Consider the following 17252-nt stretch of genomic DNA (forward strand, 5'->3'; position numbering starts at 1 on the left):
CCTCCTTAGCTTCCCAGCTTCCCAAAGTGTTGGGATCACAGGCATGAGCCACCATGCCCAGCCACTGTTATGTATTTTTATTGTGATGGTAGTTAAACAACAGCATACATTTGTCCAAACCAATCAAACTGTACTCTTCAAATTGGTAAATTTTATTTGTCTAGTAAATTATATCTCTGTAAATCCGATTGTAAAATAAACTGTAAAGAAACCTATTAAGTTGGTAACAGCGATTAGCTTTGAATAGTGAAATTATGGTTGATTCTTTATTTTCTAACCTCTCTGCATTTTCCCAATGCAGAGAATGCATTTATTTTCATAGACAGACTTTACACTCACAAAGGCAAAACACAATTTCCAATGAAAACAAGTAGCCTTGGTATTTCTAGGAATCCAACTTACAAGGGATGTGAAGGACCTCTACAAGGAGAACTACAAACCACTACTCAACGAAATAAAAGAGGACAAAAACAAATGGAAGAACATTCCATGCTCATGGATAGGAAGAATCAATATCATGAAAATGGCCATACTGCCCAAAGTAATTTACAGATCCAACGCCATCCCCATCAAGCTACCGATGACTTTCTTCACAGAATTGGAAAAAACTACTTTAAAGTTTACATAGAACCAAAAAAGAGCCCACATTGCCAAGTCAATCCTAAGCCAAAAGAACAAAGCTGGAGGCATCACACTACCTGACTTCAAACTATACTACAAGGCTACAGTAACCGAAACAGCATGGTACTGGTAACAAAACAGAGATATAGACCAATGGAACAGAACAGAGCCCTCAGAAATAATATTACACATCTACAACCATATGATCTTTGACAAACCTGACAAAAACAAGAAATGGGGAAAGGATTCCCTATTTAATAAATGGTGCTGGGACAACTGGCTAGCCGTATGTAGAAAGCTGAAACTGGATCCCTTCCTTACACCTTATACAAAAATTAATTCAAGATGGATTAAAGACTTACATGTTAGACCTAAAACCATAAAAACCCTAGAAGAAAACCTAGGCAATACCATTCAGGACATAGGCATGGGCAAGGACTTCATGTCTAGAGCACCAAAAGCAATGGCAACAAAAGCCAAAATTGACAAATGGGATCTAATTAAACTAAAGGGCTTCTGCACAGCAAAAGAAGCTACCACCAGAGTGAACAGGCAACCTACAGAATGGGAGAAAATTTTTGCAATCTACTCATCTGACGAAGGGCTAATATCTAGAATCTACAAAGAACTCAAACAAACTTACAAGAAAAAAAAACCCCATCAAAAAAGGGGTGAAGGATATGAACAGACACTTCTCAAAAGAAGACATTTATGCAACCAACAGACACATGAAAAAATGCTCATCATCACTGGCCATCAGAGAAATGCAAATCAAAACCACAATGAGATTAAAAAGTCAGGAAACAACAGGTGCTGGAGAGGATGTGGAGAAATAGGAACACTTTTACACTGTTGGTGAGACTGTAAACTAGTTCAACCATTGTGGAAAACAGTGTGGCAATTCCTCAAGGATCTAGAACTAGAAATACCATTTGACCCAGCCATCCCATTACTGGGTATATACCCAAAGGATTATAAATCATGCTGCCATAAAGACACATGTACACGTATGTTTATTGCGGCACTATTCACAATAGCAAAGACTTGGAATCAACCCAAATGTCCATCAATGATAGACTGGATTAAGAACATGTGGCAAATATACACCATGGAATACTATGCAGCCATAAAAAAGGATGAGTTCATGTCCTTTGTAGGGACATGGATGAAGCTGGAAACCATCATTCTCAGCAAACTATCGCAAGGACAAAAAACCAAACACCGCATCTTCTCACTCATAGTTGGGAATTGAACAATGAGAACACTTGGACACAGGAAGGGGAACATCACACACCGGGGCCTGTCGTGGGGTGGGGGGAGGGTAGCATTAGGAGATATACCTAATGTAAATGATGAGTTAATGGGTGCAGCACGCCAACACGGCACATGTATACATATGTAACAAACCTGTACGTTGTGCACATGTACCCTAGAACTTAAAGTACAATTTAAAAAAAAAAGAAAACAAGTAGCCTTTCTTACTGACTTTCTCCACTACAGAACAGAGATGTGAAAACCCTGGATTTGAACCCAGTTCTGCGATGGTGTGACACTGAATTAGCTACTTCAACTCTCTGGGTCTCGGTTTTCTCTCTTCCATCCAAAGTGCTAGGGCAGGATAAGATGCAGGAATGATTCTTATTCTCTGCCCTTCCATAGGACTTAGAATTGAGATTCTTCAACTTGTATTAAATAACAATGTATAATATTGGTTGATTTAAGTCTTTTTCGTCTCCATATGCCACAGGTACCACTCCCAATACAAATGAGTTAAAAGCTCTGTGAAAGGCTTGATTTATAGCTTGAGATGAAAATAAGGTTTCCTCAGTGTGGCTATCCTGTGTGTCCTCCCCCTCCCCCACATGTACATTTGTAAAGGGCTGGATGCAAAGCTGGAATAAAGGTTGCTTCCCAGAGAGAGACCACTGCAGGCAGGAGAAAGCAGGTATTTCTGACAGGCATGGAAAAAGAGGCATCTGCTGTTGTCGGGTCTTAGAATGTGCCATGGCCCTTGATACTCCACATCCGTCATCTCTGGAACCCTCAACCCAGCCCTGCTGAGAATACCAATAAACCCACTTCACAGACAGAAAAACTGAAGTCCAGGGAGGTGAAGTGGCTCAAAGGGGTCAGAAACCAGGTGTGGTGCTAGGCACGGTGGCTCAGGCCTGTAATCCCAGCACTTTGGGGGGCTGAGGTGGGCGGATCACTTGAGGCCAGGAGTTCAAGGCCAGCCTGGCCAACGTGGTGAAACCCTGTCTCTACTAAAAGTACAAAACTTAGCTGGGCGTGGTGGTGTATGCCTGTAATCCCAGCTACTAGGGAGGCTGAGGCACAAGAATCGCTTGAGCCCAGAAGGCAGAAGTTGCAGGTATACAGCTGAGATCGTGCCACTGCACTCCAGCCTGGGCGACAGAGCAAGACTCTGTTTAAAAGGAAGAAACAAAAACAAAAACAAAAACAAACAAGAAAGAAAGAAAGAAACCAGGTGTGGTCACCTCCAAAATCCTAAACCCATGAGCTGCCAGCTTGCTTGCTGTCTGGAAAGTCTCCCAGTCTCTCTTAGCTGTGGTCCTCCTGGCTGTACTTTAATGAGGAGGCTGAAAGAGATGGCCTCTGAGAGGGCTTCCATCTCTGCTAACCTTCCATCAGGGTCTACCTGAGGCTGCACAGGGTGGATGTTGAGAACATGGGCTCTGGAGTTCACCGCGAGAGCTGGAATCCTATCCATAGCCTGCCACTGTGCCTGCATAGCCTTGGACAAGTTACTTAACCAATTTGTGCCTCTGTTTCGTTAGCTATGAAGGTGGAGCTGTTATGGGCACTTAACTCTGAGGGTTGTTCTGAGAATTAAATGAGTGAATATATGTAAAAGTCTTAGAACAAGGCCTGGCGCCACGTAAAAGCTCAAATGCTATTAGATGCTTTTTTTTAGGAGCTGTGCAACTTTGGGCCAGTGATTACGTTCTCTGAGCCTCGGTTTCATCATCTGCATAATAGGGATGAAAATGTCAACTACCTAATCAGGAAGATCTGATGAAATAACCTGTGTAAAGCTCTCAGTACCACAAGCGACGCACAGAAAGCACTCACAAAATTTTAGCTATCTGTGGTATTATTACTGCCAAAGCATGCTTCTCCAACGTCACCAAGGCACGCCAGGTTTTCCTACAGCACAGAAAGGAAGTTTATTAGCGGGAATTACCCTGTGCCATTCAGCAGCCCCATAATGAGATTGGTGTTATTCAAGGCTGATCCTCCTTATCGGCGGTGCTGTGAACTGCGCAGCTCATGATGCTTAATTTCTCTCTATGGAGCCAAGCCTTTAATCCCGATTCAGTGTGGCTGGGATTCAGCCTGGCTTTGTGCTGGATTGCCAGCCAGGCATTCTCTGGCTGCGCTGAACCAGAACAAAGCAGCCCACGGCTCCACTCCGAAAACAAGTCAAGATGCTTGGGAGAGGTGGGGCCACCTCAAGGCTCAGTCCTGATTTGCATTTTAATGGCCTCCAGGGATGGGAAAGCACTGGCACCCAGGCTCTTCCCTAATCACAGCTCAGCTTCCAGAAGCTGGCAGAGCGCGGGCAGAGTGCCGAGGATTCAGAGGAGGAGTGCGGAAGGCTGTGCTGTGGGAGTCTCAGGACCAAGCGATATGTTCAGGCAGTGGTTCCCAAGCAGCTTGCCAACTGCTGTCCCTAGCCCGGGGATCCTGCTTCCCCATGGGGTCTAAACACCTTGAGCTGGCATTCAAGGCCTTCCCTGGTGAGGCACGGCTGACAGCAAAGGAAAGCAGGGGGTGGGAAGCGTGGCGTGGGGAAGGCTGCTGGAGACGGGGATTTTCAGGCCCTTGCTTTAGAGATGGAGACACAGCTTCCTGCAGGAGGTCACACAGTACCCAGACACACCAGTTAGAACAGGTCTCCGAGGCAAGTGCCTTGGCTGCCACTCCAGAGCTCTGTCCTGATTTTAAGTTCATTAGAAATAAATAATAGGCTCCCCAAAAAGATCATCTGATTTCATGCCTAATATACAGCAGATAACCAGTTAATATATGCTGGATGAATGAATGAATGATAGAGACTACACTAATAGAACAGCACTCAACCTAAAAGAGATTCTAGTCCTGTAATACTCTATGCTACTCAGCCCAGACCTAGGAGATGATATGAAAGATTTGTACAGTAACAATAACAGGTGAAATAATAGCAGCTACCAATTACTGAGCACCATTATGTCAGGTACTTCTCAATCATTATTTCTAATGCCTCTAGAGAATTCCTCTAGGAAAAGGGGTGGAGGGACAGCTAGCTGGCTCCCCAGACTCACGTTTCCCTTTGCAGAGTGTCCAGCTGTCCCGGGACAGTAGCTCTGGACATGCTTCCGCCCATGGATTCAGGCTGGTCATGTGACTAATTCTCCACACTGGAATTTGAGCATTTACGGGTGTCACTTGCGGTCTGAAATGGTAAAGAAGTGTGCCTGCCCCACAGCCTCTCTCCCCCTCCACAAAGAGAGAGGATGCTGAAGATCTAGAGGAGGATGGAGACAATAGAAAAAAGAGCCTTGATCCCTGAATCACCATGTGGAAGCCACCCAACTAGGTCATGCGCATTGGGCTATAATGTGGGTGAGAAGTAAATGGTCTGTATGTTTAACCACTGAGAATTTGGAATTATTTACTTATTCCAGCACATACTGTCTCCCTGAGACTTGTGTTATGCCGTGGTGAAATGTAATAAAAAGGCTGCCTAGAGAGCAGATAACTGCACCTGTAGCTCCAGAGCAGTGGTTCTCAAAGGGCAGTCCCTGAACCAGTAGCGTCAGCACTGTCTTAAGACTTACCAGAAATGCAAATCCTAGTCCCCACCTCTGCAGACCTACTGAATCAGAAACGCACAATGGAGCCTAGAAATCTGTGCTCAAGCAAGCCCTCCTGGTGATTCTGATGTGTCCTCAGGTTTGGGCGCAACTGCATTTTGGGACATAGGGTGTTAGTGAATGAGACTCTGCTCTGAGGCGGGCCTTAGCCCAGCTCGCCTTGGGCTGCATGGCTCTCCATCCCCACCTTCTGCCTCTGCTCACCTTGATCTCAAACCATGTTCCATTTTCACCTGCACATTTTGCCTCCAGGCTAGCTCCTACTTGGCCTTTAGGCCCAACCAAGAGGCCACCACCTCCAGGAAGTCTTTTCAACTCTGTCCCACCTCTCCGTGTTCCCACAGAGCCTGTGCTGCCTCCCCACTGTCCCCGCCTGCAGAGCACAGACCAGCCTGTGTTAATAACTGACTGACTGGGGCTTCCTGCAAGCAGGTTCCATGTCCTGTGACCGTTTTCCAGGAAAGAGCGGCCTTCCCCAGGGGCCTCAGGTCAGGCCCTAACCATCTCTTCAATTTGCAGGAACTGAGGAAGGAGAAGGGGAGAGAAGCCGTATCCTGCTTACCTGCATGGGACTGCATGTGCTCCAACAGGTTGTTGTAGAACTGGAACTGGATCCCACAGGCGCCGCAGGTGTAGGGTTCTGGAGGGAGAAATGAGGCAGCCACGTGAGGGGTGGAACCAACGCAGACACCTTCTGCTGGGCTGCAGGCAGCTTTGCAAGTGGGAACCCAAACACACACTGGGTCTCTGTGCTCAGGGCTCCGGGCCCAGCCTGCCTGCCTCCCCTGTCACTAGACCCATGAGGGAGAAGCTGGGGGAAGGAACGATGGAGAGGGGAAGCCATGCAGAGAGAGACCATTAGCTCAATTGAGCAGCTATTTCTTGAGTGCTTACTGCGTGCCAGCCACCGTTCGGCGCACTTGAGATGGGGGTAGGGAGGACAACATCAACATCAACAGACCAACGGCCCTCTTGGGGCAGAGACTGAGTCTCATGGTATTACAGCCCAGCTCTCTCTGTGGAACCACATGAGGTCACTATTTGCCAAGTGAACAAATGAATGAACGTATGAATGAACAAAAACCAAGGTAACCGACATAAGGGAAACAAGAAGGAAAAGGGTAAGAAGTGGAAAATCCACAGAGAAGCAGGAGGAAGTGGGGATCTGATGGGGAAAGGGAGGAGGAGAGGGAGGGAGGAGTGAGGGAGGGCACGCATAGGAACAGGCACAAGGGGCGCAGGGGCCTGGATCACTCAGCTCTCTGCTCTTAGCACTCACGTCAGTGCCTGGCAGAGAAGAGGGAGAAGGAGAGAAGGAAGAGGAAAAAGAAAGAGGGGTGGGAAGAAGAGAAAGGAAAAGAAGAAAAAGGAGGGCTGCGATAGGGCTCGGAAGAGGTGTCCTGAGGCTGCCTGATGACCGTGAATGGGAAGGCCTGAGCTCCTGCCAGGGCTGGGGCAGCAGAGCCAAGGCTGCTGCTGGTCAGGGCTCTGCCCCACCCCGTCCAAACTGCTCCACCCACCCAGGGCTGGACCTCCGCCTGCCTCCACCAGCTGCCGGGTCTGCCCAGGAGGGCGGCCCAAGGCCCATCTCACACAGTCTGGAGGCTGCAGGAGCACGTGGCTGGCTGAGTTCCTTCCCTGCCCTGCCTTGCCCTCTCCAGCCCCCCAATGGGACCATCACTTACTCTGTAGGAGAGGGAAAGGGTTGGAAATCAGGGGACTTGCAGTTTCTGCAAAAGAGAAACAGTTTAGCCATCTCTTCTAGTTCTGCTGTTCTGTGCTGATAGTCATAATTTTTACTCTTAATAACCAGTGAGCCAGATGGGGCTTTCAGAGGAGCGGGGAGCATGTGAGAGGGAGGCTCACAATCTGGCGTGGGGTTGCGGGGAGGCTTGACACAGAGGCCATGCCTTTCAGAGGATCAAGGTTTACTGTGGGTGCTGGGGCCACCAGGCAGGCAAGACAAGTCACTGCCATCCCTCCAGGACACCCTTCACTCTGAAAGAGTGAGGACACATGAGTACTGGTGAGAAGACATCCTTGCATGGCAGCTCACTTCGGGACAGGGAGCTGGCAGCTACTTCTAGGTTCTGGCACCAGGGTGGGGATGTTTGGTACCAAACACCAGAGCAGCCACCGAGAGCGGCTGTGCTTTGGAGGGCTCCTGCTGGCTGGCATCTCTCCCTCACTTCCTGGCACTGCCAGAGGTTGGCAAGCCTCAAACGCAGCAGGCAGCACAGCAGGGCCAGATGGACTAGATGGGGAATCCTGGCTCCACCACTTATAATCTGGGGGACCTAGGGCAGCAATCCACCTCTCCTGAGCCTCAGTTTCCCACTCCAAAAAGTGGGGATAACAATAACATTGACCCCCATGGGGCTGTGGAAAGGAGGAAGACAGATAAGACATATAAAGCTCTGAACACATGCCAGGCACACAGTAAGCGCTCAATTAATGGCGGCTGCCAACAGCAGCAGCAGCAGCAGCAGCAGCAGCAGCAGCAGCAGTGCTTGCACTATCGTTCCCAATTGTGAATATTAGCTCTGGGGGCGGGGGATGCACAGGGCGTGCAGCATGGCTTGGCTGGGAGCACAGGGCACACCCGGAGACCTCGGTTCCAGCCCGGCGCTGCTACTTATTCCTGTGTGGCCTTGGGCAAGTCATTCCATCCCTTACAGGCCCACCTCTTGGAAAGGTTGTGTGGATTACATTGTTCAAAACCTCATTCCCTTCCGCAGAGCAGTCATCAAATCACTTGGTTTACTTAAAAAATTAAAATGACCAACTATCACCACCAAAAAAACCCTAACACCTGAGTATGTAATCTGTGCCAGGCACTCACTGAATGTTCACAACCACCACGGGGCTATGTGTGTTCATCAAGCCACTTTACAGTAGAGGAGCGATTCAGAGACTAGCCTAAGTCACCAGCTAGCAAGTGGTGGAGCTGGGGTTCACATGTGAGTAAGAACCCGAAGTGCAGCTCCTGTTACTAGGCAGATACCTCCACACTCAAGTCTGGGCTCCTGGCTGTCTCAGAGGGTCCCTGACGGTTGTGATGTGTTCGTCACCTGTCCACACCCAGGCAGTGCCCAGCTCAGTGCCTGGCACCGGATGACACCTAATATGTAGTGAATTAAACTTCAACTATGCAAGAAAGTGAGTGGGTGCCTTCCCCTAATGTAACCACAATGTGAGAATTCCTCTCCCCTCCTGCCCTGCCTCTCAGGGTACAGACCAGCTTGCTGTGTCCTGCTCGGACAGAGGCTGCTGGTGACCAGCCAGGGCCCCCCCAGGCTGACCCCAGGTCTGGTGGGAGAGGCCCCTTGTCTGCTGCTCTGGACATTCTAGGGCTCTGCCATGGTCCTGCAAGAAGCAGCCATCAGGGGGCGCCAGAGACCACTCAGAGCCTCAGTTTAAACCCACTTGAGCAGGTAGGGGTTTGAAAGGAATCTTCGTTCCAATGGCTCCAGGGCCAAAATGAGACCAGAACTTGGGGCCTCTGGCTCTCACAGCTCTCTCTCTCTCTCTCTCTCTCTTTCTCTCTCTTTGAGACACAGTCTCGCTCTGTCACCCAGGCTGGAGTGCAGTGGTGCAATCTTGGCTCACTCCAACCTCTGCCTCCTGGGTTCAAGTGATTCTCCTGCCTCAGCCTCCTGAGTAACTGGGATTAAAGCTACTGTATTTTTAGTAGAGATGGGGTTTCACCATGTTGGCCAGGTTGGTCTCGAACTCCTGACCTCAAGTGACCCACCCACCTCGGCCTCCCAAAGTGCTGGGATTACAGGTGTGAGCCACAGCGCCTGGCCTCTTAGATCTCTCTCTACTGCACTTCCTTTGCTTCTCCTGTAAAGAAAGTGGCTGAGACTTCTACCCTAAAAACATAGCAGTGGCTCTCTCAGGCCCAACCATCTGGGGTCAGCTGAGTTGATGCCGCAGGCTACGGGGAGGGGTGCTGCTCTCTCCATGGCGGAGACAGAGAGGAGGCATTGTCCATTGATGCCCAAGGCTCAGAGAATGTCCCTGGAAGAAAAGGCCCCTCCTGCCTCTGTGGTCTCCCTCTAATTCCCTGCTCCCAGCCTCCTCCCAACAAGATCCATCATCTTGTTGGATGGATGATGGCACCACAAAGACTCCAGCCCACAGGATGCTGCCGCGGCTGCCAGTGGGCAACGGGCGAAGCTGGCAGCTGCTGCACAGGATGGCTGTCAAGGGGCACACTCACCGCTTGAGTTCTGCGAACTGCTGTTCGTCTCTTCAAAGTGGTTTTGTGCTTTGCCTTCTACTCTCCGACTGAAAGCGCTTTCTGCTGGGTGGGGGACAGGAGAGAGAAAGAAAACAATGGTGATTGGTCAGCACTAGGTCTCAAGGGAGGGGTAGGCTGGGTGAAGGCCAAGGACTTTGCTGGGCCAACCAGCTCTCGTGAGGGCTCTGGGACCTCAAGCCAGACCTCCTCAGGCCCCTCTGAGTGGCCTAGTCCCTTGGCAGGGCCCCAAGAGACCCTCCTGGCAGTGCCCAGGAGGCCCAGGCACAGGGGCAGGGGGAGTGACATGCCCAAAAACACACAGATGAAATCCAGCTGGAGGGCAGATGGCAAATGGGCCTGAGTCTCCCATCTTTGGCTCCTGGAGAGCCACAGTGGTGACACCAAGTCATTGGATCTACCGCCCACCACTCCCTGTCAGATTCTGCTGCCATAGGACCCACCAAAACGCATAGATGATGACAGCATGTTTTCTGGTGATTCCAGCTCCATCAGCTAGGTGGTCCCTGGTGACAGGGAGGGCATCCTGGAACAGATGGCGTGACAGGGAGAGTGGGGGCAGCCCCACACCCCCAGAGGCCAAACCCAGGCAAAGTCTGGTCAGTGTTCCCCCAGCAGAAGGGATGGGTTCCCCCTGAGTGACAACTGGGGTGTCTCTGCTTACAGGCTGCCATCTACCTGAGTGGCCTGCCCTCTCCCAAGTGCTCTCTGGAAACCCTGCAATGCAGAGATAGGGTCCAACCAGGTGGAAAACCATGAATGTATCCCCCACCCCCACCTGCAGAAGGTATTGAAACAGATGATCTGAGTTGGAAGACAGCCCAGCTTTTCCAATGTGCTCTGGGCATGAGGGGGATGCCAGACGATCCAAGAGATAAGGACCTCAGGGAACAAGTCAATTTGGGATGTGCAGCTGACCCAGTCCATTTCTTAAGGAGAAACAACTTGCCCAAAGATATCAAAGGCTCTGAGAAGTCTGTCTGGAAACAGACCCATTTAAGTTTACTTAACCTAGCCTTCCCCAAACATAAGAGGGGTTCTCACAGAACCCCATTTTTAAAACATTAGATTCTGAAATATCTCACAAAATTGGTGATCTTGAGAATACACTTTGGGAAATGCCATTCTCACCTGGTCCACCCTGCTCTGGAAGAGCAAGTGCTTAGTTTGTGGGCACCAGGGTTGCGAATGGTCATGGGAACGATGGGAAAGGAAGCCAGAGGCAATGCCTGCAGGCCCTGCCCAATTCCCACCTCCCCCCGACCCCTGTCATCCCACTGTAACAACATCTCCTGACACAGGCTCCTTCATGCAGAGGCTGCAGCTAACATTACAAGGACGACCCTCCCTTCAAAATGTGTCTGTGAAATGCCTGGGCTGAGAGTCCCAGGGAGCATCTAGAAATTGGCACAGAAGGCCCCTCTGTTCTCAGTCTAGGGAAAGGGGTGGGGAGGCCTCTCATTCGCTGAGCACCTCCTATGTACCAGGCACTGGACCAGATAGTTTACATCCTCGGTCCCTCTAATTCTCCCAAGAGCCCTGTGAGGGCTGCACTGTCATTCCCATTTCACAGGTGAAAAAACAGAGGAAAGAGTGAGATTCTGGGGTTGGATGTGCTCCTAACCCTCCAAGATGGGAGAATCAGACTTCACTTTGAGGGCAGGTGCTTCCTTTTGAAAAAGGCCTGGGGTAGAGAAGCGACTGCCTACTCCATCTTCATCCTTGTGTACGTTGGGTGACTGGTACTCATCTATGGAGGACTTCTGACCAGCATGCTGGTAGAACTTACCACAATTGAGGCTGCAAACTCTTACACTGCTCAGCTGATAATGCACATTTTGAATAGCTTGCCTTGCCATAAGTACCTCTGGCCGAAAAATCAATGTGCAGTACCAGAGGTGAAATCCCACACAGAGACATGCCCATACACACACGAAGGGCCACTTATTCCAGGACGAGGAGGTGACTGACAGTTTCTTCCTCAACCACATACTATCTTACCTCCCATCCAGGCTCCTGCTCCCAATCGGATGCCCTCTGACCTGCCCAGCTGGTGAATCCAGAGGTGAGCCCCACCCACAAGTCTTCTGAGGCACATGAAGGCAGCCTGAGGCCTGTCCCATAGCTTGCTGAATGCCTACTCAGAGACACTGAAGATGGAGACCGGCCACGTACCGCACCCTGTGGGCCACCCTCTGCAGAAACCACAGGCATAAAAACTCCCAGCCACAAAGTGCAAGAGAGAAAGCAAGATTTGAAAGCCATGATTCCATTATTTAGTGGAGCCAATATCTATCACCAATGAGACCGTGATGACCAATCTGCTTCTAACTAATTTATGCTATTGTTGAAAAACACAACGGCTACTGGCTTTTCTCAACACGGTACCTGAAAAACCATGACCTTCAAAGGCTGATTGACTACTCTCCTTTTGGGAGATCTAAGCACAATAAACATATCTTCAAAGAATCACACCCTCGCCCAAAATTAGCCTCCTGAACTGAGGAGTAAAGGAAAGCATGGCATAATCACTCGGCTGGGTTGTCAGTCACTGAATGAACCAAGTGGTTCCTTTACCTGAGTTCTCACCTGGATCATCTATTTATTTAAGAAATGGCTTTGTTCTCCTGAGGACAACTGAAGGACCCATGGTCCCAGAGGCATCACATCATCACTCTGCCCTACAACCCACAAGTCCCAGCAGGTGGCCCAGGGCTGGTTCCATCCAAGGGTGAATCTAAGAATTCCTGACTGCTGGTCCTCGGCACACAGTGTGTCTGGCCAGGGTTTTCTGGAGGAAATAACTTCTTGGAACTTTTTATTGTCTGTTTACCCCTCTGGAGCCAGAGTCCTTTGCAGTGTGAACTGAGGAAATGGTGGCATCCACTGATTTCCTGCTGGGCCTGTATCTCATGGAGGAGTTTCACAGGTAGTGCTACAGAGGGGGGAGGGCAAGAGACCAGAGATCTAGGTCAACCATCCGGCTTTTCCTGCTTTGTTCAGAGCAGATCCTTGTTGAAATGACTTTTTTTTTAAATTAAGTTTTCTGAAAGGTGGGAGATGCAAAGTCATGCCAACAGGGTCCAGGCAGGCAACAGAAACAGATGAACTGGGTTGGATGTAAGACAGACAACAGTGTGATCACAATGAGAAATGACACCTGCCACATGGCCATTGTGTTGGGGAGGCAGTAGGGAGTGGTGGGGATGTGGAAAAGTGGAGAGCACACACTCTACTCAAGGAGGCAGCCAATCGTTGCCCTGTAGGAAAGTGGGTCCAGGACCGCCAGATCTGACTTTTCAATGTCAGGTAGAAATCAAAAGTTTTACATAAAATTTGATGTTCAGAAGCTGGCAATTAACTAAAAAAATTTTTAAACCTTGTGAAGAATGTCAAAACAGGCCCCTTAGGAACATGATTTGGGAAAAAATACTCTACTACTTAAAAAAAAAAGTTTGCAAACCTCCTTGTACAATCCTCTGATTTAAGGTGAGAAGACTTGGCTCAGAAACGTTAGGTGGCTTGTCATGGTCACAGAGCCAGCCAGAGGCAGAGCTGGGACTCAGATTTGTCCCAGATCACTACGGGACTGCCATTCTTGCTCTTGCAAGGCAACAACAACCCCAGGCACAGCTGTGGCAGGTGGTAAGAAGGGCAGTGGGGCAGAAAGTGTGGGGGTCACATAGGCCGTTGGTACCTGCGGTTGCCTTGCTTGCTGGAGATCCCGAATTTGGAGTGCGGAACGTCTGGGTTTGGGTGGCTGGAGGGGTGCGGTGTAAGAGGGTGGCGCATCGGACCACGGAGGCCGGAGCTTTTTTCCCCGACTGGTTCGTCTGGGTCTTCGCTGCCACGAAGCGTGGAGACGGGGAGACCTCTGGATGTGAACACTCAGAGCCCGTGTCTGGATCATCCGGTGGCTCCCACCCGGGGGCAGTACCTGAGAGGGTCACGCTCTCAGTCCCCGAGGGCCCTCCCAGCCGGCAGAGTGAGTGGCCTCTTGGGCCACCAGCCCCACATTCCAGGGTTGGGACTGTCTCTGTCCAACCTCTTCTTGTGCCAAGAGAACAAGGATTCTCACTTAACTCGGAGCCAGAGAAAGTCCAGGAGTCTGGAACCTTCTGTCAGCTCACGCTTAGTTATCTGGAGGCCACCAACCAGCCCACTGTGTAGGTCACCCATAACCCTTGACCAGCCCAGTCTCTGGACTGACTGGCTCTTAGGGCATCTGAATTAGTTAACCCAGGCCCAAGTGCATCTTCTAGAATGTTGGTTTCTAAGCTCCTTTTCCTTTAAAGGAAGGCTGGCTTGGAAGTTACAATAGGAAGCAGACAGGCAGGGACATGCCGGGGCTGGGGGGAGGCAGAGGGGCCTGATAGTCCCTCCAAGGTTTTAGGGCAAGGGGCTCTGTGGCGCCTTGTGGGCACTGATTGGGAACAGTTGCTCTCAGGGGACACCTGACGCTTTAATTGAAATAAGTGTAGCAGTTCCTGGATGCTGTCTGGGGAACCCTGCATCACCATTACCCAGGCCCCCTGTCTCCCTCACCTGAAAATTCCGTAGAAGCTGGAGTCACTGAGAACCGGGGGCTGACTCTCAAGTGGTTTCCACCTCTGGTGGTCTTGGGAGAGCATCAGTCGGCCTCCTTCACCCTCCCCTGAACCCTTAGCAGTGGTGGCCAACCCCTGAACCTGGCCACACTTCCACCATAAAAACGAAAGAGGAGGGGGCAGTGGTCTTCTCATTCAGAGATCATGCAAAATCCGCAACTCTCCCTGAGGGCAGGAAGGGGGCTAGGCAGCAAGAGGAAGCGAGGGCCCTTTGGTACTGACCAGAGGCTCATAGAACCCCCAAGAATTAGTAACACCAGAGGGTACTGTCTTGACTCAGTGCCTGGCCACAGTCCTGACCTGCCTAGCGAAGGACCTGGCTGTTGCTCCCTGGCCCAGGCAGGTGGAGGCAGGCCCCATTATCTCCCTGCTCCTAAGACAGCGTCCGTCCTGGGCACTGTTTGCAGAGCCCAAATGAAAGGGCCCCCTGGCCCGCCACCTCTGCTCATTCCTGGCACAGATGGCGAAGCTCAGGCCCAAAGAAGCAGGATGCAGGGCCTTGTCCAAGGTCACAGAGGAACTGAGTGGCAAAAAGAAAAAGCTACTCTACGGTCCTTCATTTACCACGCTGGTGCATGGGGTGAGCTGTGAGGACTGGGGCTGCCCGTTCTCCCCCGCGGAGGGTCACCCACTCCTCGCCTACAGTGGTGGCCAGATACCGGGAGCAGGGAGTTCTTTAGTCATGCCCCACTTAAACAAGCCCTCATCGGCCCACTCCGGCCCCAGAAACAAATCCCAAGGCCTCAGTCTGCGGAAAACACTTGTGTCCCTTGCGACCTGAGCTGCCACTCTTGGGACTCTCCCTTCCTAAATCAGGAACTGAGAGGTCTGGGTAGCAAAGGACACTTGTATATCTTCTCTCCTGTTCTCTCTCTCTCTTTCTGAGCCAAGAGACTGAGAGGCCCCTGGGTCCCACCAGGGTATTGCTTGTCTCATAATTTCCAATTTTTTTTTAAGCCACAGAATGAACCGACACATTCAATGTTGCAATAGGCACCCGGAGTCCATTTCTAATATCTCTGCTGGCTTCCTGTGTGAGGCAGAGTTTGGGGACCACAGCTGGCGATTCACTGTAATGGAACCAGCCTTGAGTCTGGGGTGAGGCAAATCCACCTCTGAAGCCCAGCTCTGTAACCCTCGGCCTCCGCAATCCTGGAGACTATACCTCCCCTCTCTCGGCCTTTGTTTTCCCCCCTCGACTCCACCAACACTGGGATGACCCTCTCTGCATAACAAGCCTCACGGGCACTTTGTGGGAATCCAAGAAAGTCTCAGAAGCATCCTGAATGATAAACTGCTCTTCAAATGTAAGCAGCTATTACTGGTATTTTTCAGAGATTAAAAAAAACCCAAGGCCCAAAGGCTTATTCTGGCCACAGACATAATAAGTTTGTTGACGGCAACACACAAAGTTAGTGCTGAGATGAGACAGGGCTCAAGTCTGCCGGCTGTGCAAGGATGCCTTTGGCAAAAGGCCGTGCACTCCTCTGCTCTCCATGGCAGTGACCCACACAGGATCAGAGTTTCTGAGCAACAGCCTGATCAAGCTGCTTTCCCTCTGAGGCCTCAGGCTCCATCCTCGCAGAATGACTCTAGGAGCCCCTTTGGATTGTCCCGTTACAGAGTCTACAATTCCTGCTGTAAAGATCCTGGCATTCTGAGGGAGACAGCCCCCTCTTTCCCTGTGGCAGGGAGCTCCGGAATATGCATAAAGCACATGGTATCATAGGCCTGAGGGCATCACCTGTGTGATCTGACCACCCCGCTTGGGACTTGCTCCCCTCTCCAGCTTCCTCACAGGCCATTGAGCTCCTTGCCTTCTCATATCCTACAATATCCTTTCTCTTTCAAGCTCATAGCCTTTGTGCATGCTATTCCCTCTGCCTCGAACATTCTTCCCTCAAACTTTTGACTGTTGGTCCTGCATACTATACTTAAAGATCTCTTCCTTAGGGAGTCTGACTCCCCCAAAACTCCCCACCTGGGACCATTTATTTGTCAGTCCCCTCTTGTCTTCCCTTCCAAGGACTGATCACTGTGTCAGTAATGACACACAGTATAAACTTTGAACAATGGCTCTCTCCCCATTAGCGTGTATGCTCCAAGAGAGCAGGAACTCTGCCAGCCTTGCCCGCCATGCGCAGAGTGTCTGGCACGTTCCCTGAAACACAGTGCTCAAGAGACATTGTGGAATCCGTGTATCAATGCATGAGCGGCCAGAAAATTTAAGGTCAGGACTGCTGAAGAAGAGCACGTCAAAGATGGGATCCCAATGAGGGCACATAATGGTACCGTGAAGCTATCTGACATGTTATCCTCCCAGTGGTCCCAAGGGTATAAGGCAGATGGGGCTACTAAGGCTCAGAGAGGTATGGCTATCAATTCTGGGTCACAGGGTGGGTTGGGATGGGCCAGGATCAATGTCCCAGGCTCCTGACTCATTCTACTTAACAGTGTGCTCCCTCTGTTGACCTCACAGGGAACGCTGTCATGCTGGAATTCCTACCTGAGCTCTTCCTGAGAAAGCATGAAAGAGTCTCAGACAGACTGGCTGACTTCCCCTGTAGGAAACACACATGAAATATCTACAGACAAGAGATATCTAAAAAATAACAGAGCACTGTGGTCTGCTTTCCAGAAAGCTGAAAATTTAACCGGACCAAAAAAATTTAGAGAATGCAAGGATTCAAGAAAAGCAACCACACAATCAAGGGAGTGGAGAGGCCAGGGGGTTTCCCCGAAACTTCCACAAGGTAGAGGAGGATGAAACTGCATTGGAGGCAAATGGAATCATGTGCTCAAAGGCTGGAGGTGGAGATGAATGGGAGATGGGATGCAAGAGGAGTTAACCTGGGAACCCCTCCTCATGGATCTTCATCTTAG

The 17252-nt window shown here is 50.4% G+C and overlaps 1 protein-coding gene across 10 annotated transcripts in view; it reads right to left on the bottom strand.

The window, feature by feature from the left end:
• Positions 1–17252, bottom strand: part of ZNF618 (zinc finger protein 618) — a 182392-nt gene that overhangs the window by 14269 nt on the left and 150871 nt on the right. For 2 of the 10 annotated variants that reach the window (XM_055271365.2, XM_055271364.2), the window contains 3 exons: positions 13460–13699; positions 9724–9807; positions 6061–6138 (listed from right to left, as the gene is read on the bottom strand). In XM_055271365.2, the coding sequence (XP_055127340.1) occupies positions 6061–6138; positions 9724–9807; positions 13460–13699 (402 nt within the window). Of the gene's footprint in view, positions 1–6060; positions 6139–7183; positions 7229–9723; positions 9808–13459; positions 13700–17252 lie in introns of all 10 variants that reach the window. The other 8 variants (XM_055271371.2, XM_055271368.2, XM_055271372.2 and 5 more) reach the window with 6 other exon arrangements.

The sequence above is a fragment of the Symphalangus syndactylus genome, chromosome 3 (assembly GCF_028878055.3).
Source record: "Symphalangus syndactylus isolate Jambi chromosome 3, NHGRI_mSymSyn1-v2.1_pri, whole genome shotgun sequence".
Lineage (NCBI taxonomy): Eukaryota > Metazoa > Chordata > Mammalia > Primates > Hylobatidae > Symphalangus > Symphalangus syndactylus.